At 33.2% G+C, this 19118-nt stretch overlaps 2 protein-coding genes across 2 annotated transcripts; one reads left to right on the top strand and one right to left on the bottom strand.

The window, feature by feature from the left end:
• Positions 1-4956: 4956 nt before the first annotated feature.
• On the bottom strand, positions 4957-9269 carry LOC144575562 (Galactose-binding protein). The gene is made up of 5 exons (XM_078325754.1): positions 8736-9269; positions 8270-8465; positions 5664-7153; positions 5406-5491; positions 4957-5302 (listed from the first exon to the last, which is right to left on the bottom strand). The coding sequence occupies exons 2-5, from the start codon at positions 8436-8438 to the stop codon at positions 5071-5073; spliced, it is 1977 nt and encodes a 658-aa protein (XP_078181880.1). The 5' UTR covers positions 8439-8465; positions 8736-9269; the 3' UTR covers positions 4957-5070.
• A 5937-nt stretch (positions 9270-15206) lies between these two features.
• LOC144575789 (RNA-binding (RRM/RBD/RNP motifs) family protein) lies at positions 15207-18656 on the top strand. Its single transcript, XM_078326036.1, has 4 exons — positions 15207-15412; positions 16919-17130; positions 18153-18249; positions 18368-18656. The coding sequence occupies exons 1-4, from the start codon at positions 15379-15381 to the stop codon at positions 18493-18495; spliced, it is 471 nt and encodes a 156-aa protein (XP_078182162.1). The 5' UTR covers positions 15207-15378; the 3' UTR covers positions 18496-18656.
• The last annotated feature ends 462 nt before the right edge of the window (positions 18657-19118 follow it).

Raw genomic sequence — 19118 nt, forward strand, 5'->3', positions numbered from 1 at the left:
AGTGAGGATGGTTAGATGAGTACCACATTAAATTCGGTTTGATATTCTGTTTAAATTATATTAAGATTTAAATATTTTTAATTCACGTGAATTTTAAAATTGTACGTGCAAATATTAATATGAATAGGATGACTCTGATTTTGCACTACATCATATTGAATTTGATCTAGTGTTCATCAGATTACTCTCGATTCTGAATTAAAGGGGATGAGGCCGGCTTCTTTATTTTGTATACTTTCATCTATGTTAATGGGGGTGAGGTTGGCTCCTCTATTTTGTATAATGCCATCCATGCTAAATAACAAAATAGTGTAGAACTGGGGTGTCCTTAAGTTCACCAATTCTCTTTGTGAACTCAACTCTAAAACTTATCGAATAGATTTTAAATGATGAATCTAAACCGTTGAAACCCGTCTATCTTACGAGTGTTACATCTACATGCAAAAAAATTATTTTTTTCAATTAATTTTGTTACAGTCAAATAGTAAAAAAAAGTTCAAAACATGAATGCATTAAAATTAATTTATAAACCTTTTAATTTTGACCGCTTGGATTTATACTAAATTGATTCAAAAGTTTTTTTTTTCATATAGACACATCACTTATAAGATAGACGGATTTTAATAGTTTAGATTGATCATTTGAGGTCAATCTAATAGATTTTAGCATAGAGTTCACAAGGGATGGTGGACTTAAATAACAACCTATAGCTAGTTCTACTCCAACAAAATATACTAATTTATAACATATTTTATGAATAAGGCTACGGTGCTATGGGTTGCATAGAGGGCTACGGTGCTACGGTTCAATATTCGAGTTTTCAAAATCCTAACGGTCGATTCGAACTGTTCATCTTGTTCTCCATATTTATATGTGTTTAGAGACCAAATTTTACATTTTTTGAAAATAAATTACTATTTTTTTCGATAGGTAGAAAATCAAATATCTTAATGGTGCAGAATTTTTTAGATCAAGTGATTTTCTACTTATCTAAAAAAATAGTAAAAAATTTCCAAAAAATGTAAAATTTGGTCTTCAAACACATATTAATATGGAAAACAAGATGAACGATTCGAATCGACCGTTAAAATTTTAAAATCTCGAATATTGAGCCGTAGCACCGTAACCCTCAATCTATGCAACTCATAGCACCATAGCCTTACTCCATATTTTATTCATTTGCACATTACTACTCTCTATCTTTTTATAAAGTCGGACCTTCCTATAATAATTTTCTGACTCCACGGCATATCCACTCATCTGAGGATCAGAAGAAACATATACAAAACAAAAAGTACGCTTGAAGTCTGAATTTTAAAATTTTCACAGCAGGTTCCACATTTAAACATGTAAACATGTAATTAATTACATCTAAAAATGTACTTGCAGAGAGCCGAACGCATAGGTGGCAACTTGTCACGACCCCGCCACCGGGTCAGGACTCGCGACAAGAGAGGCACCCTCACATCCATCCATCGTCCTATCAACCTACATCGCAACAAAAATAACAAACATAAACAATACGGAGTCAGCTACAAAGCTCAGTAACCGGTTATTTAACGACGCACTTCTATATAATTAGCTTAATTAAATAACCATTCAAACAGACTGGATTAATCCACACAAATTCAAATCAAATTATAAATACATAGTGAACCGGTGATAGCACCTGGGTCTGAGTTATCAATAAAATAAGTCACACAATATCCATATCATTTTCTTTCACACAATCATATTATTTCTCAAATTCTGAGAACACGGTCATACCATTTTACAAATCAAATTCGAACCACAGACCCGCTATCTCGTTAAATACATATCATAATCCAATACCCAATTCAATCATTCACTTCAAAATAAAATCCAACCAAACAAAACAAAAACACAGATTATAGAGAAGTCCGATTACTTTATAGCAGTCAATTTATAAATCCAATTCAAACTGCAACCACTATTCAGAATCAACGCGACATAGTTGGAATTCCAATCGGACAAAAATCAATATCATATTTTTTTATCAAAGTATTTTGATTTCATTTTTCTCTCTTTCATTATTTTTCCTTTCATTTACTTGATTTCTCTGTTTATTTTTTTCATCTTTTAATCCGATAACTCCTTTTAAATAGGATTTCAACGGTGGTAAAAAACAGATGGCAACACAACCATATGCCACGTGGCATTAGTGCCGCGTTTGTTTTTTTTTTTTTTTTTTTTTTTTTTACTTTGGTATTTTTATATGTTTCACCCTCTAGGCTATGTTTAGATGTACTGAGAATAGCAAAAATAGCGAGAATAATGCTGTTCCGATTCTTTCAAACATATTTAATTGCTATTCGGAACAACGAGAATAGCGTTGTTCCGCTATTCCTACAAAAAAGTCGGAATAGCAATTGGTGCTCTCTCAAATGTTCAATTCCTTCATTGCTATTCTAAATGTTCAATCCAAACAATATTTTCGTTATTTTGAATAGCACCACATCAACACTATTCTCACACTCTTCTAAAAATTACTATTTTCATCTACTATTCTCAAATAGTAGCTATTCTAGCTATTTTAGAGTGCATTCAAGCCTACTTCTAATGTACAAAATTTATAAAGAAGTCTAAAAAAAATAACAATAATTTAAATTATGAGATGTTACACGACTGGAAAGTGAAAAGCACATGCAATGTTTTGTCATCAAGCAAAAGGTCAATTCTTTCTCCTTTTGTTTTACCCTTTTTAAATGCATGTTTCCTTAACTCTATCTTTCACATGGTTTCCAGTTGTTTTCATATGCTTCTGGTTGTAGATCTACTCTAAAAAAAAGCTGTGCTCGGCTACATGTCATATTGTCATGGGAATAATCAATATGATGATATTCTATAGCCACCATGTGACATAAATTTTTCAATCAGGATTTAATTAAGGAGATCGAATTCTCTGTCTCCCTGAGAGTAGAAAATTTCTACCTTCAGAGTTACTGTCAATGGACTTTCAGTTCAAAAATTAACAATGACCGATCTCATCCAACAGTAACTGAGGGAGCAGGATTTTCCTGCAACCCGAGAACAGGTGATCTCCTTTCTTAAGATATTGGAACGAGTTTCAGTTGTCCCTTGTCAGTGGCTTGTATAGCATTAGACGGTTCATGCTCGCCACAGAAAATCCGAAGATATTGTCACTTTATTTAAATTAATCCCGTGGGATTCTTTGGGTGTTACCGTGTCAGTAAAAAAGAAAGAATATTGACGGCATTAATGACAACTATCACCTGGTGTCAGACTGACTGTCAGTGACAGTCAAATTTAGGAAACCAATAAATTACGCAGATCATAGTGGGACATATGTACAGTGCCGGTATCAAAGTATTTAGTTAGGGGAGGATGATATAAATGCATGCCATTTTTACGAAGCGGAGGGATCTCTTACGTCCTATGTTGCATTGATACGGATACGAGTATCGTATCGGATACGGCGATATGGCAATTTTCAAAAATCTAGAATACGATACGTCTATTATATATATATTATTTTTTATTATATTTTAATTCAACACTTGTATTATATAAATTAAATATTAAAAATTCTAGGTATACATTAAATATAATAGCTACTAGACTTAAACATCAAAGTTGATCTAGTGTAGTGGTTAGGTTGTATATCGCTAGAGGGAAGGAGCCGAGTTCGATTCCACCCAGGCGCTAAAATAAGGCAATTTTTGGCGCGATCTACACTTCGCGCGGTCTACAGCGGTGTATCCCACCCGTATCTCGTTGAAACAGCCGTATCAGATACGATTCAACGCGTATCGCGACCGTATCAAAAGTTTTAGAGATACGCCACGTCAGCTGGCGTATCGGATACGTATCGTGGCCGTATCGGACGCGTATCGGTATCCGATACGGGTACGGTGCCTAAATAGCCGTATCCGAGTAACATAGCTTACATCTGTTTTGGTGAGACTGTATTACATTTTATATTTTTAAAGTTTAATTAGTTGATTCAAACTGTTCAACATGATAAATATGTTAAAATGTGCTTATAAATCAAATTTTATATTTTTTTAAAAAGATTTTTAGTATTTATTAAGATGGGTACAAAAATTTAATGATCTGAATATAGCGATTTTGTTAAATGCTTAATAAATAGTAAAAAAAAATCAAAAAATGTAAAATTTGATATGCAAGCACATTTTAATATATCAATTGTGTTGAACGGTTTGGATCGACTATTAGAACTTTGAAAACTTTGAAAATAGAGAGTGTAATTCGGTGTCACCAAAAAAGGTGTAATTGGATCCTTTTTTTTATGAATTCATATCACCAACTCAAATTTTGATTTTAATCCAGAGTCAGATATCCATCTCTCAGTGTATTAAAAAGGTGGCTAAGCGATTTTAAAATTTTAGTTATATATATTGAAATTTAATTAAATTTAATTTTTTTTAAAATTTTCTATATAGTCCCCAGTCCCCCCTCAATAATAATTAAATGTATACTTATAGTCTAATTGTTAGAGTTTGATCTTGTAGATCTTCGGTTCAAATCTCAACTCACTGTATATTTTCTAGTTCTGCCTCCGGAGCGTTCGATATGCTTTGACATAAATATTGAAGGTTCATGCATTTTACTTTGGACCAAATTGGCCTGAATTTGAGTTATCTCAAAGGATCAAAAGAGTTCCAGACTCATTTTTTATGCTTACGTTCATATAAATTAAACTCGTCTATGTTTATGCTTGTGCCCAAGAAAAATTAAAAATTAAAAATGACGGAATACATTTTTTAAAGTGCTTTTGTCAATCTCACCATGGAAAGCATCTTTCAATTTATGACCATGAATGTGATAACCATAAAGCTACCGTACTATTTGCAAATGTTTATTTTTTAAAAGAAATATTGTTTGAGCTAGAGCTTTTTCAAATCAAGTAATCAACCAAAGGACTGAAGAAGAAGCTAAATATTGACAAAAATGGAGAACCGAACAAAATATTCTCATTATATAACAGATCGCCGCAACAAGAAGGATATTTAAAAAAAAAAAAAAAAAAAAAAAAAAACCAAAACTATCATCTACAGGTAGAATTAATCATATAAGCAATATGAAAGCTACAATGCTACTGCTAAGTAGCACAACAAACCATGAGGTTGATCTACAAAATTCTTTGTCATCAGTTACTGTGAATTTACATACCCGCGCTATAATGCCGGAAAGTAATTTTGAAATTGCTAAGGACCAAAATATAAAACAGACAAATATGGCAGCTAGCCCCTTATTCTCCATTTCTAACTGCCTTTCTTTCACCTTCTCAACCTCTGATCTGGAAGAGATAAAAGTGTTGTCAGTATTTAGTATTTACAACATGTTAGAGGGTACATTCTGCAATAAAAAATTTCAAGGGAGATATTTAAATTAAGTCCAACCTGAGTATATCACTGTCTCTGAGATACTTCTCCATTTGTTTGGAAACAATAAATTTCCAGTCCGTTATATCTCCAAGTTCATTCACCTACACATGAACAAATCAGTAAGACATGAACAAATTATAAAGTATGACAAAAGGAAATTTTCAAAACATCAGACTCTTTTTTCTGATCAGGTTTATCCAAATTAAACAATCAACATGCACATTTATAAAAAACACCACTTCAGAAGTTAATCAAAAGAATGATATAACTTACAAGAGTTTCTTTGCTCACTTGGAGACCCTTAATCTCCGCCTTCAATAAATTCAATAGCAAATCGAAGTTTGCCATGTCACCATCAAAATCTTTGAAAATCTGTCCATACCGACTGTTCAATTCCTCTAGATATCTCTCCAAAACTGAAAAGTTTAAATCTAGCTTCTGAACTTTCTGCATTAAAACCTTTAGTACCGTATCTCCTGGTATTCTTCCCACCTGAAGAGCCTTTATGTCTGTTACTGGGTCAGGCACCGGTTTTACTACCGGGTCGGGTAAGGGTTTCCCTGTTGGATCCGGTACAGATTGTTTTTTTATTTCATTATCACGGTCTTTTTCTAAATCTTCAAAGTTGTTAATCCCTTGTCTCGGTTCATCCCTTTCAACATTTTCTTTTGGCGGTACAGGTACAGTTTCATTTACTTCCTCGTTATTTTCCAAAGTTTTGATTTTCTCATCAGAGATTAAATTCTCTAACATTCTCTCAACAGCATCCACCCCGTAAACCTCAATCGAACTCAGTGTACAGTAAAATTCAGATCCGTAATGGCTCAAAAGATTAAATTTCAAATAACGGACCCACCTTGGTTCTGGTAGATTGAATCTCTGTTCGTGCTTTGAATTTTGGGCAAGAAATTCACCTATATAGTCCCATTTTTCCGTTGGGTACACCAAGCTGCAAAAAACCTCAAACTGTCTCAAATTCGACGAATAATGCTCAAAATTCGCGATTACAATCATATCCACTAAGGTTTCTTCAGACAATTCTATAATGACAAATTTGCCCTCGACTGAACATGGGTTACGGAGATACTTATCTTTATCTTTATCCAATATGTTTGAAGCACCTTTCGCTTCTTTGTTGAATGCTAAAAGCTTTGCTCCTTTGGATTGAGAGGCGTAGTTATACTCCTTACCACCAGGTTCTACACGGCGTATCACTGTACGTTCTGTACCAATCTGGCTAGGATTGGTTTTGCCCTTGGAGTTAATTATTGCCTTGCTTTTGAACTCATCTAACGGGAGAGGGGTGATTCGAGAGATTCTCTCAGTTCTCTGACCATTCATTTCTCTTTCTTCCTCCTTTGTTTCTTTGTCTTCCACCTTTTCCACGTTCTGTTCTTCCTTCATTTCTCTCTCTTCTTCCACTTTTGCTTCTATCGCTTTCTCCTTTGTTTCTTGCTCTTCATCCTTTGTTTCTTGCTCTTCCTCGGTTTCTTTGTTTTCTTTATCTGGTATAGTTCCAGGCTCACTAGCTAGCCCTTCATTTTTCGGTAGAATAGGTTTAGGAGAAGGGGTGTTTTTCTCATTTTCACCCTCAGAGAGGAGTGCATTTTGGTAAACCTCACTCTCAGGGATAGCAGGATTATTTTCGTAGTTCTCACCCTGAGTACGGGTATTTTCGTAGTTGTTGTTTGGAGTAGAGTCAAATACATTTAATTTCTCTTCTTTGGGCGAGATGGATTGAGGAACAGCATCGTGCAGTTCATCTATAAAGTTAGATATTTTAATATTTCAGTCCACATTGATAAGTTAACTGACTATACTGCAATTATTAATATATAGACAGATATACACAAAATTAGAACTAAAACATAAACATTGAACTAGGAAAAAATAATTGGTTTCAAAATACATTCGAGGTAAGGATGGTAAACAAATCAATCTGACAATACTAAATATATATATGCAAGTACAAAACCAAACAATAGTCAGTTGTTATTGAAAGATAAAAACCTACTTAGTCAAAAGTCGAGTAGAACTAGGGTGTTCTTAAGCTCACCAAAGTGTTTGGTGAGCTTAACTCCAAAATCTATCAAATTGGTTTCAAATGATGAATCCGAACATTGAAATCCGCCTATCTTACGTGTGATGCGTCTACATGTGAAATTTTTAAACATTCAAATTAGTTTAGTATAAAGTCAATCGGCCAAAATTAGAAGGTTAATAAATTAATTTTAGTGCATTCATTTTTTGAACGTATTTTGACCGCTTGACTTTATACTAAACTAATTTGAATGTTTAAAAATTTCACATGTAGACGCATCACACGTAAGATAGGCGGGTTCCAACGGTTCGGATTCATCATTTGAAACCGATTTGATGGGTTTTGGAGTTAAGTTCACCAAACACTTTGGTGAGCTTAAGAACACCCTAGTTCTACTCGTCAAAAGTCTTCAATTACGTAGAACCAATAGATATTGTTTGAATACATATAAACCGTACAAACAAGTTCATTGTGCTCAGATATTATTATTTAGATAAGAAGACTTGAGTAATTAACCATTGTATGACAAAATCAAAGTTATGTAATGCTTTCATGCTGATACCAACCACCAATAAAATAATAAATGATTATGGTTTGATGACATTGACCATGTACCAAAATTACAAGAAACAAAAAAAAAAGAGGAACTTGGAGGTATGGATAAGAAACTCCAATATTATTTTTTAACTAAGAGATTAGCAAGGTTCAACTCATAATAAAAAACAGGTATGATACTAGCTTTCATGGATGCAACTAACTTCAAATGAGAAAAAGAAAATCCATTGCCTTAATGACATAGTCCACACACAATAAAAATAATAGAGAAAAGGAAAATTACCTCTATACCCATTACCATGGCTGATGAGAGAATTGAGCATAAAAATGAGAACCCATAAAAGAAGGACTACAGAAAGAGAGACTTTGTAAAGCTTTTGTTTCTCGACAGTGCTGGTTTTCTCTAAGGCAACGGCTCTTCTTTGGAGAAGAGCTCTGCGAGACCTCTGCATTGCGCATCAATAGTATTTCTTTCACATCTGCATTATTCAAATCAGAAGATGTAACCATTAACTGCAAGAAATGCAATACAAGAACTCTCCATTCGAATCAAGATTGAATTGAATTGAGTTCCTTACAATTTGTTCAAGCTAATCAGAAAATAGTATTAAACTGCATTACTCCTTGGTTCTACCTCTGTAAAATAAAAAAAATGTTCACCTAAAATTTTAAAAAAGAATGAAATTTGTACTTTTGTGACTTAGCTTGCAAGAAAAAACCTCAGCGAGAAAGAGGAGAGTAAATTTTACCTATAAATTGATGTCCTCTTCCACAGTGCTAAATTAAAATGCAAAAGATCTTGAAAACCAGCATCTGGCAACAAAGACGGAGCGAGAGCGCGACAAGATATAATTCATTGTTTCTACCATGGTTTGGAAAATCTATCGGCAGCCACGATCCGACTGTTCGTTTATGGAGTTGGGACAAACTGATTCTTCAGATTAGATCTTTTACCGATTCTTTAAAGGCAAAGGCGCAGGTAGAGGCGATTGATTGATGACCAGAAGAGGTATTTGGGATCGCGTGAAGTATGTTTCGTGAATTGAAAGAGAAGGAGAAAGAAAGATAGATAATGGGTTTGTTCGCCGGGTTTGAGGGGCCCGATGGTCAGACAGGCGTTTTATTAAAGAAAGGAGAGACCGAGAGAGTGAGAGAGAGAGAGAAGCGTTTTTATTGGAGAATCGGAAGAGGCAAGAGTGACGTTGGGACTTGGGGCAGATGAACGGAGCAATTAATAATTGTGATTTTAAAAAGAGTAGGGGTAAATATGTGAATTTTTCTTTTCACGGAAGCAATGGGAATTTTTTTTGTAAACCATAATTAGAAAAAAAAAAAGATTTTTATGAAATTAACATGATTAATTTTTTTTTATAAAAATTATAAGAAACAAAATGTCATTCGGTTCAGAATATATATATTTTTTTGGACTAAAATGACAATTCGATTTCAGGTATTTTCACAATTTTTCAACGTATTTTTTTCTTAAAATCTGTGAAAACGCATGGGACTGAAATGACAACTCGGTCAAAAAAAAAAAGGACCGAAATGACATCTTGGTTCTTATGATTTGTAAAAAATAAAGCAATCAAATTGGTTTGGTAAAATTTATTTTTTATTTATGGTTTCTAAAAATAATTCAGCAATGGGAGTTTAACCGTTTATTAAATGCTTGAGATTTCCTTAACGCCTCCGAGATTTGGGGTCAAGATTTTAACAGAGTAGATTTGGCTTTATACAGCGCATATTCTATAGAATCAAAACAGATTTTCATATGGTTCGTGCGCTGCATGAAGCTAAAACTGCTCTGTTAAAGTCATTACCCGAGATTTGAGAAGGCTAATGGGGGATGGATGGAAATATCATGGGAACTAAGAATGAATCTGGTTGTACAATAATTTGATTTGGTTTCATTAGGAGTTTACCTTTGCTCTGCTCATCTCAAATCAGGAAATTTTATTTGTGTTCCAAATGTTTTAGATTATTTCTTTCCTTAAAAAATGTTTTAGATTATTTCAAATTCAACATTATACAAAACTTCTAATTGATTTGTCAAAACAAATTAAATACTCATTATACAAAACTTCTAATTGATTTGTCAAAACATATTAAATACTCATTATACAAAAATTTATACAAAACTTTTAATTGATTTGTCAATACAAATAAAATACTCATTTGATGATTTCCAAGTAAACATGTCTTTACATAATTAATAAATCGATTACTTTATTCCAAATAATTTTGAGAAATCTGTGACAGACTACACTTTACATTTGAGGTATTTGATTTAATAAACTTATATTCATGTTATGGCGTGGAACTGATTTAAGATGAATTGAGATTTATCTAATGTTGGATGAAGACAAAAAAAAAAAAATTGTGGAGGGACGAATCCAAATTTAGTACCCAAAACATAGCCAACGCTGTACATAATTATTTAAAAAATTGCAAATGCATATTATTTGAAGACTTTATTAAAAGAAATGTCCCAATCATACTCGAGTTTGTAATTTATATTAATTAATATAGGAGCTTCTGCCTTATCGTTAAAAAAAAAAAATACAAATACATCTAGCGTATGAAAATTGTTAGGTATTAGCTATCAACTTTACAAATTTGTTGTCTTATTTTCAGTGCTTTAAAATGCGGTTTTGGTTATGCATGTGGAAGACCACTACATACCGCATATGCGGCAACGGTTGCATATGTGAATTTGTATGCGGAAATACATATGTGGTTTTACTATACTTTGTTAAATAAATATAGATAAAATAAAACTAATTTTTATCTAAGGACTTGTTTAGCTTAGTACTCTAGTGGTTTATACTCTTTACAATATTATAAAGGTTATAAATTATAATATCTTTCACCGCAAAATAATTTTTAGGTTTTTTTTAAGTCCGCATGAACTGTTTATGTGATCATATATTCAAAACTACATAAATTTAACTATATAAGATTTTATATGTGAAAGACCACTGCATCTGCATATTAGATCTATACAACTGCATTTTAAAATACTGATGATTTCAATGGAGACATTTGAACCCTCTTCCAAAAAGAAATACACATAAGATTCACTGAAAAAAAATTAGAATCGGCAGTTAATTGACTTTTCCGCGTCCATTAAATGCTTAAAAGTGGGAGAATGTTGTTGTGATTTGTGGCCCATTGAATTGAATATACGGTCGTGAATAAATACAAACACCATAATGTTAGAATGCTGAGTTGGCTTAAGTGGGAACGAGCAGTCATTCACTCATTTGAACTTTCAACGGCTTAAAATTTCTTAAGGCCAAATCAACGGCTGAGGATGTCGGCAATGACGTGGAGATCTCTCAATCTCTCCGTGTGGCCATGTGGGACAGCGATGATTGCAAATCTAAACTTAAATTAAGGCAATCAAACCCAAATTGTCCCCAGACGCGTGTTGTTATGGATTCGCATCCCCTAAAGTAACACAAAGTTTAAGTTTATAATCACACTGTCTGATCATAATAATCCGTACGAATATTAAAGAGGACCGCCGATTCCAACTTAGATTGGATCAGTGTTTTAAAATACAGTTTTGTTCATACATGCGGAATGCCACTGCATACCGCATATGCAGTATTTGTATGCAGAAGTACATATACAATTTTACTGTACTTTATTAAAAGAAATATACATAAAATAAAACTAATTTATATCTAAAGACTTGTTTAGTCTAGTAATTTGTGCTCTTTATCATATTATAAATGTTACATATTCTAATTCCCTCCACAGCATAATAATTTTTAGACGTTTTTTAAGTTTGCATGGAATGTACATGTGTCCATATATTCAAAATTGTATGAACTTGACTGCGTGAGATTCTCTATATGAAAGACCACTGCATAAACATATGCGGCCGCATATACGGTCCATGCAGCCGCATTCTAAAACACTGGATCAAATTGATTCAGATTCTAATCGGATAGTACGGATCCAAACACAAATTTTGAGGTATTTTAGGTGATCAAACCATGTCGACTGTACCCTCTTAGCTGGCATTTCTTGGCTGGAGAAACGCCAACGGTAACGTAACATCAGTACAGGGCCCCACTCACCGTCCGCCACGTAAGCCTCGTACGAAGGTCGATTCAAAATTTCAAATTCTTCCCTTTCTCTTTCTTTGAGTGTAACATTTTGGTTAATTCCTTCTGTTTTATTCCCTGGAAGTTGTTTTAAACTTTAATTTGGTTTTAATTATGTCCATCTAAATTGGAGGTGTTCATTGTAAGAGAGTGAATGTCTCTTAAATGTTGCAATTTTATTATTATTATTTTTTTCAAAAAAGGGATGTTAGTTCAGCATTATTTGTTTACATTAAATATTGTATTTGTTTTAATTTTTAAATTAAATTTGCCTTTCTCCTTAAGAAATAAATATCTAGATCTGTATAAAATATTGTATTTGTTTTAAGTCTAAGGAAAAGAGATACTTAGGCTTTAGGTTGTGCTTCAGAAACAATGTGTGGAGAGGAAGGGGAAGGAACGGGGAGGAAGGTGATCAGCGCATCGCTCATCTCTGAACAGTGGTTCGTACACCTCGATTTGAGAATAACAAATCTCAGCAAAATACACAGTGCATAATAAAATTCTTAAGTACAAAAAAAATGTGCAAGTGCATGTTACTATTAAGATATAAAAAAAAATCTTCAATAATACTCAACAATTTTCAAAAGTGGATCTCTTGAAAAATCAGGAAACATTAAAAAATTGTTTAGCTTTAGTTTGTGAACATTGTATTTGGAGCCATTTTGTTCTTTCTATGATATTGTTTGAACTTGCAAAATGAAATCCACATTCATTGTTTAGTATCTTTTTTTTTTTTAAATTAGGACAAATTTTATTGAAAACTGAAAAGAAAAATTATATGTTTCTGCTTATTGAACGTAGGAAACAAAAAAAAAATATATCAATGATATATTTGGTTTATCCCAAAATAAAATAGCGGACGCATTCTTAATTTGATTGAGATAATATTATGCCTTTTAATTTATCTATGCAAAAGATAAAGAATCAAGGTTTTTTTTTTTAATAGCAAAGCGTACCTCACAAAGCACCTATTTCAATTTTCTATTAAAAAATAATGTAAGTCGGCATTACTAAAATCGATCTTTTTCGACCTCACAAAGCACCTATTCCATTTAAATGTCAATTAATAATAAAGGTAGAATAGCACGATAGCTATAATGCCCGCTACCAAAGTAGTACCAAACAATAAGTGCTAAAAACATTCATCATGCTTAGAATTTATTAAAGAAGAACATCCATCATGTTTCATTGAGACAAGCTAGAAATCTCATAAAGTCATACTAAATTATGATCCAATTGCTTGCTTTAAACTTTAGCAATTTTGAATTTGTGATGAGTTGTTTGTTTGGATTCGAGCCTATTCTCCACTGGAAACCTTAAAAATATGGAAATTTAGAATGTGATAAAGACGAAAGCTAATAAATTATAGGAAAATATACGAGTTATTTGATAAATATCTGTTTAAGTTGTAAGAAAAAAAAAAATAAAAATAATAGAAAACTAAGCCTAATAAATGTTGTTCTCTTTACTCAAAATAAATAAATGTTATACCGGTTTAAAAGAAGTCAGGAAGACAAGAACACAAAACGTAACAAATTCGGATCTCATAAAGTAACTCAATTTTTGAGTTTGAATCCAAACCATTCAATCTGCTCTAACACAAATAATAAAGAGACTGCATTCCACTTCATATCTAATTAGTTTGAATTATAATCGTCCGGATCCGAACTCAAAATTTGAGTTACTTTAAAGTATCCAGACCCAAACTGGGCCCCTCTAGGAGGAATAGGGGTGGCAACCAACTAGCTTAGGGGTTCGAGCTGAAAATTACAGCTCGAAATTGTCATGAGCTAGACTCAATTAGCTCGCGAGCTGACGAGCTAGCTTGTTGGATCTATTTAGATCTTGTTTTAAGAAAAAAATAAATTATTTAAATTTTTTTGGACCGAGCTGGATAATATAAAATACACACAAATTCATACAAATTCACAAATTGATGCCTAGTCGAGCTGACAAGAAAGCTAGATCTCAGCTTGAACTCGTTAATTATGGACTGAGCTAGTCACGACCTGACTCGTTAACAGCTTGATCCAGTAACAAGCGAGTGAATCAGATACGAATTATGATCGAACCACAAGCTACGAGCATTTTTGCCACCCTAAGGAGGAACATGTATCCTCGGCATTAACTCAAAATTTGAGTTAATACATCTTGATAATTTAATGAGGAACCAATCCGTTCTGAGATAGATTGCACGAGATCTTTTTAATATTCATGCTGACATGAATTGGACGGTCCGGTTTCATTTGTAGTAACTCGATTTTTGAGTTAATACAGACGATACGAGTTCATTTGGAACTAGAGAAGAAAATACGTGATACGTCGTGATGTGATGTGATGTGACAAACATACTTTGATTTGCTCACGTGACATGACATGATCAAAATGGTGGCGGACGGTCACGTCACATGAATAGTCATGTCACGTATAGTCACGATGGTGGTGGACGGTCACGTCACGTGAATAGTCATGTCACGTAAAATTACGCTGTGACTATATATACCGTGACGCAGATTAGTCACGTCAATTATTTTTTATATTTTAATTTAAATTGTTGAAAATACAGAAAAAAATATAAAAAATTTGAAAAATTCTAAAATAAGTAATAATTTTATAAATTTCCTTTTAGGAAATACAATTGGATATATGATATTTCTTTAAAAATTCAAATTACAAATATTTATGAGATTAAAATAGAAAAAATAAAAATTAGTACTACATAAGTATTAGTATCTCTGAACCTACAATTAAAGAGAAATCTGGACATTCTATATGTATTAAAAAAGTTAAATACTCTATGTTTTATACCGTGACGTAACTGATTTACATGACATGACGTGATATATAATTTTCGTTTAAATGCAGTTACGTCACGTAACACGCGAGTCACATCACGTAACTCACATAACATGACGTAAAATGAGGTAACATTATGTAACATAATTGATTACGCCATAACTAATTTCCTTATCTATCCGCAACTTCATTATTCTCCGGTCTTGATTCCTATCACTGTATGGATATGATTTCACCGGTAGAAGGTTTGACTGGCGTTTGACTCGCCGATCCAACGACCAATATCCCTACATATATGTCTCTCTGATCGGACGTATCCCGAGCTGTGAGCTGACACGGCACGTATCGGCCTCAACAAGGAGTGCTACAGTGAAATTAAATCCTCAGTGGCTCACTGGATCTGGATTCCTGGGTCACTGCTTTTCATCCATCTCTTTCCCCACTTCTTGGAGATCGCTTGAGAGTTGCGGCGACGCTCATGTCGCGAAGTACACCTTCGACGGTTTACATAGGTTAATATCTCTCCTTTTCTATAATTCGTTTCTATTTGAATCCAGCTCCATTTACTCTTTCTACTGCTTGCGATAGCGGCTTTCAATCGTGACCTCAGTATGTTTTCGTAGTTCTTTCTGTCCTTGGTAGCTCGATCGTATTACACATTTTAGGCTTTCGTAATCGGTTTTAGTTTCTCCTAATGGAAACCCTAGGTCAACCCGAATTTAGTCACTTGTAGGTGATGCTATCTATAGCTGAAAATAAATCTAGCATCAAGCGAAATTGTGTAATTAGGGACTAGTAATATTGAAACCAATGGGAATCAAAATCTCTTTGCAAAGCAACTGGTAGTATGTTACTCAAATTTGCAACCAAAGGTAACCAAAAAATTTAACAAATTGCTGGTATATTGACTGGGATGGGTGGACAGAGAAAGTCTGACATGAGAACAAACTCAAACAACAGTAATACGAGTTTTGAGAAAATAAAATAACTGTTGTATCCTTCTATGGATTTTGTTTTCTTGGATATAGAATCATAATCAATTTCAGAAAGAATGAATTAGTAAAATGTGAAGCAATCACATTTCAAGTGATTTAATTGATTGATGTTCTTGTGATACAACACTTTGCATCACATCTTCAAAATTTTCACTAATTGTTTGATTTTTCGTCATTTTATCTTCTGATTGTGTTTCATTTATAGTTAATTTATCATCACATACTTGAATCTATTGGATTTGACATATAAAAAGATTTTTTTTTACAAAGATTTCGCAAGGATCTAGTAGAAGTAAGTTATCAAAGGATCTGGGAGATATGAAGAGAACAAAACCAAGCGCTTATCTTCTGAACGATAGAATAGCTAATTGGCTGTTCTAGTTTTCAATCTGATGCTCTCACCTCCTTTTTTTAATCTGTTTTAATTCATGTTTTTTCTTTTTGTAATTCTCTCTTAGCCCAAGTTTTGTTGGAGGTTTATTTTTTTTACCAGAGATTTGGATAGCTTGATAAAAGGTATAAATAAAGCACATTAACCATCTGAAATTAACTCCGATGGTATAGCTCTATTAGCTATGTAGTTTTCAATCTGATTATCTGAAATCCTTTTAATTTCTGTTTGTTCAATTTCTCTTTTGCTTCGAATACTCTCCTAATTTGGTTGGTTTTAGTGATTTATTTGCTTGTTACTATCATATCATGACTCTTTTGTATATTAGTTTTTAGTTTTATCTTTGTTCGGCATTGTCATATTATCCTTTTTTGGGATATGTACCAGAAAGAACTAAAGAAATTTTTTTTTTTTTTGGTTGCAAGAAATCGTTTTATTTATTTTTAATCTAATTCTCTAAAATGCCAAGGTGTGAAGTAAACAGTTAATGACAGTTGTACCCTATACTGTGCACATTTTTTTATTAGTTTTTATGTGTATGTGCATATTTATTCTGCAAAGGTTCCCTTTTTCCTCTTTATGTGCCCTTTGTAATTTAACATACATTACATACATTATCTCCTTTCTAATAGGAAATTTGGATGAGAGAGTGTCTGAGAAGGTATTGTATGAAATTATGATACAAGCTGGTAGATTAGTAGATCTGCATATGCCTCGTGATAAGGAAACCAACAAGCATAAGGGTTATGCTTTTGCTGAGTATGAATCGCCTGAAATTGCAGACTATGCAATCCGCCTTTTTAGTGGGCTTGTTCGTCTCTACAATCGACCTGCCAGATTCGCGGTTTGTCCCTTTTTTTGTAATTATTTTGCTTTTTTTGTTTTATCTATCACTGTACCCAAGTTTTACCTTGTCAACAACATTCCGTGCTTTTTATATTTGCAACAGTTACGAGTGGTTGAAAGCAAGGTTCGAATCCTGTCACCTTGATGTGGGGCTGAAATCCAAAGCCCGCAAGAATAAATAAGCAGTACTGGCTATATATTACCCTTCATTTGTCTAAAGATTCAAAAAGAAACTAGTGAACATAAATCTACTGGGCATCAACAACAACCAAATTCAAAGCGAAAACAAACATAATAGAATTAAACAACTGGAAGTTCCTGGCAGGCAAAAGTAGTTTTAATTGAGATTGAGATTGAAAATTTCAACCTTTTTTCCTGCCCAATAATATACTGTATACAATGCTAAAAGCGCATGGACCTTTTAAAGGTTTTAACTACAACTCCTTGCAAACATATTCTATCTGACATCACAGTACCTGTAATTTTTTCTAGTATATCAGTATTTTTTGAAAGGAATCACTGATATCTACGAGTCATAGATCATCTATACAATAACATTGCAATCAAATATAAAATTTGTTAATCTAGCTACCCATAACCATAGAGCATGTTAAATAATCAATAGATAGTGTTTATATGAGAGCAAAACGAACATGAAGGTAAAAAATATTCTAATTTTGAATGGTGATGAAGTTTTACAAATATAATTAAATTCAGGGTGAATTCCCTCAAACTCTTAACCAACTATATAGAGAATTAATAGTAAAATAGGCTTTTGGAGTCTAATCTCTTCAAAATGCTTTTGTTTAATCTTAGAGCTGGATATCAAAAATCACTTGGCTTGTTATATTGCATTAATTTGGGACTAGGAGTGAGATGCTTATTTAAGCTAGATGCGTCTTGTTCCCTTACCCCAATCTTAAAATGCTGTGTTGTTGACAAGGAATTTCTTGCTGATCATTTATGAGTATACACTCTTTTATTCAACAAATGTACTTATGTGAGCTTTCCATTTTTAAGTTGTCGGGTCAGGATAGACAAGCTGCAGTTGGTAGCACCCCTCTAGTGACACCTGGATCATCTTCTCCTGAAGTACAAATTCCTGCTGCTTCTCGAGGTTGAATACATTTTTATATTACATTTTATCTTACACGAGTTTATCCAAGTAATTTGTTCTCATACATCATTTCTTTCATCTCTGTTTATGTTTTTATGTTTTATTTTTTTCCTTCCAGAATATGACCGGTTAGGAAACAATAATAGGGAGTCAAGCAAAGGAAGTTATGAATATACTAGACGTGTATTTGGTTCCGTGTTAGGGGATGCTACGCGATCACATTCTGGTGTTTCTTATAGGCCCTAGTGCTTTTTTCAGCGTTATACTTTAGTACTAGATAAATAGCTTTTTAAGTAATGTGGGGGAGGTCTGCTTGTGTTCATCATTTGTTATAATTGGAAAGAATGAAACAGACTGTTTTGTAACAATATATGGTGCTTACTTTTAAGAAATGTTTTGTGTTCTTTTGTTTTGAACTTTTTCAGAAGTTGGGAGGTCTGATGTGAACGGAGACTGATTTGTGCATGCATATTGCATAGATCAAAGGTGTCTTTTTTCCAATTGAGCTGGATAAAAAGAGCTTGCAATTTTGTTCATTGTTTGAATATTTGATTCCAATTTTCCTTGTAAAGGATAGGTCTTGCAACGTTGCTTGGTAATAATGCTGTAAATAGATGTTAGTGTTCCACATGCACGGAACTACATATGTGCCAAAAGGTATATGCAAATAGTGGCGGTACATGCGTTGTTGTTTTCTTAAAGAACCATCCCAAGCATAAACCTTGCTTGTATTAGTCTGTGTTGCTGGATAATAGATGCACTAAACCTTTACTGGCCAAAATATTTTATAATTTTTCTTTAGTTGATTGAGAGAATGAGACAATAAGAGCACATCAAACTTGAGACTTCAAAGTGGTATAAACTAGACC

Source organism: Carex rostrata, chromosome 24 (genome assembly GCF_964058835.1).
Source record: "Carex rostrata chromosome 24, lpCarRost1.2, whole genome shotgun sequence".
Classification (NCBI taxonomy): Eukaryota; Viridiplantae; Streptophyta; class Magnoliopsida; order Poales; family Cyperaceae; genus Carex; species Carex rostrata.

Coding starts and splice junctions, on each gene's coding strand:
- LOC144575562 (XM_078325754.1), bottom strand. CDS start 8,438: ATGCAGAGGTCTCGCAGAGCTCTTCTCCAAAGAAGAGCCGTTGCCTTA. Junction 5,492..5,663: donor AAGTGAGCAAAGAAACTCTT/GTAAGTTATATC, acceptor GTTCATGTGTAG/GTGAATGAACTTGGAGATAT. Junction 5,303..5,405: donor AGAGACAGTGATATACTCAG/GTTGGACTTAAT, acceptor TATCTCTTCCAG/ATCAGAGGTTGAGAAGGTGA.
- LOC144575789 (XM_078326036.1), top strand. CDS start 15,379: ATGTCGCGAAGTACACCTTCGACGGTTTACATAG. Junction 17,131..18,152: donor ATCGACCTGCCAGATTCGCG/GTTTGTCCCTTT, acceptor TCCATTTTTAAG/TTGTCGGGTCAGGATAGACA. Junction 18,250..18,367: donor AATTCCTGCTGCTTCTCGAG/GTTGAATACATT, acceptor TTTTCCTTCCAG/AATATGACCGGTTAGGAAAC.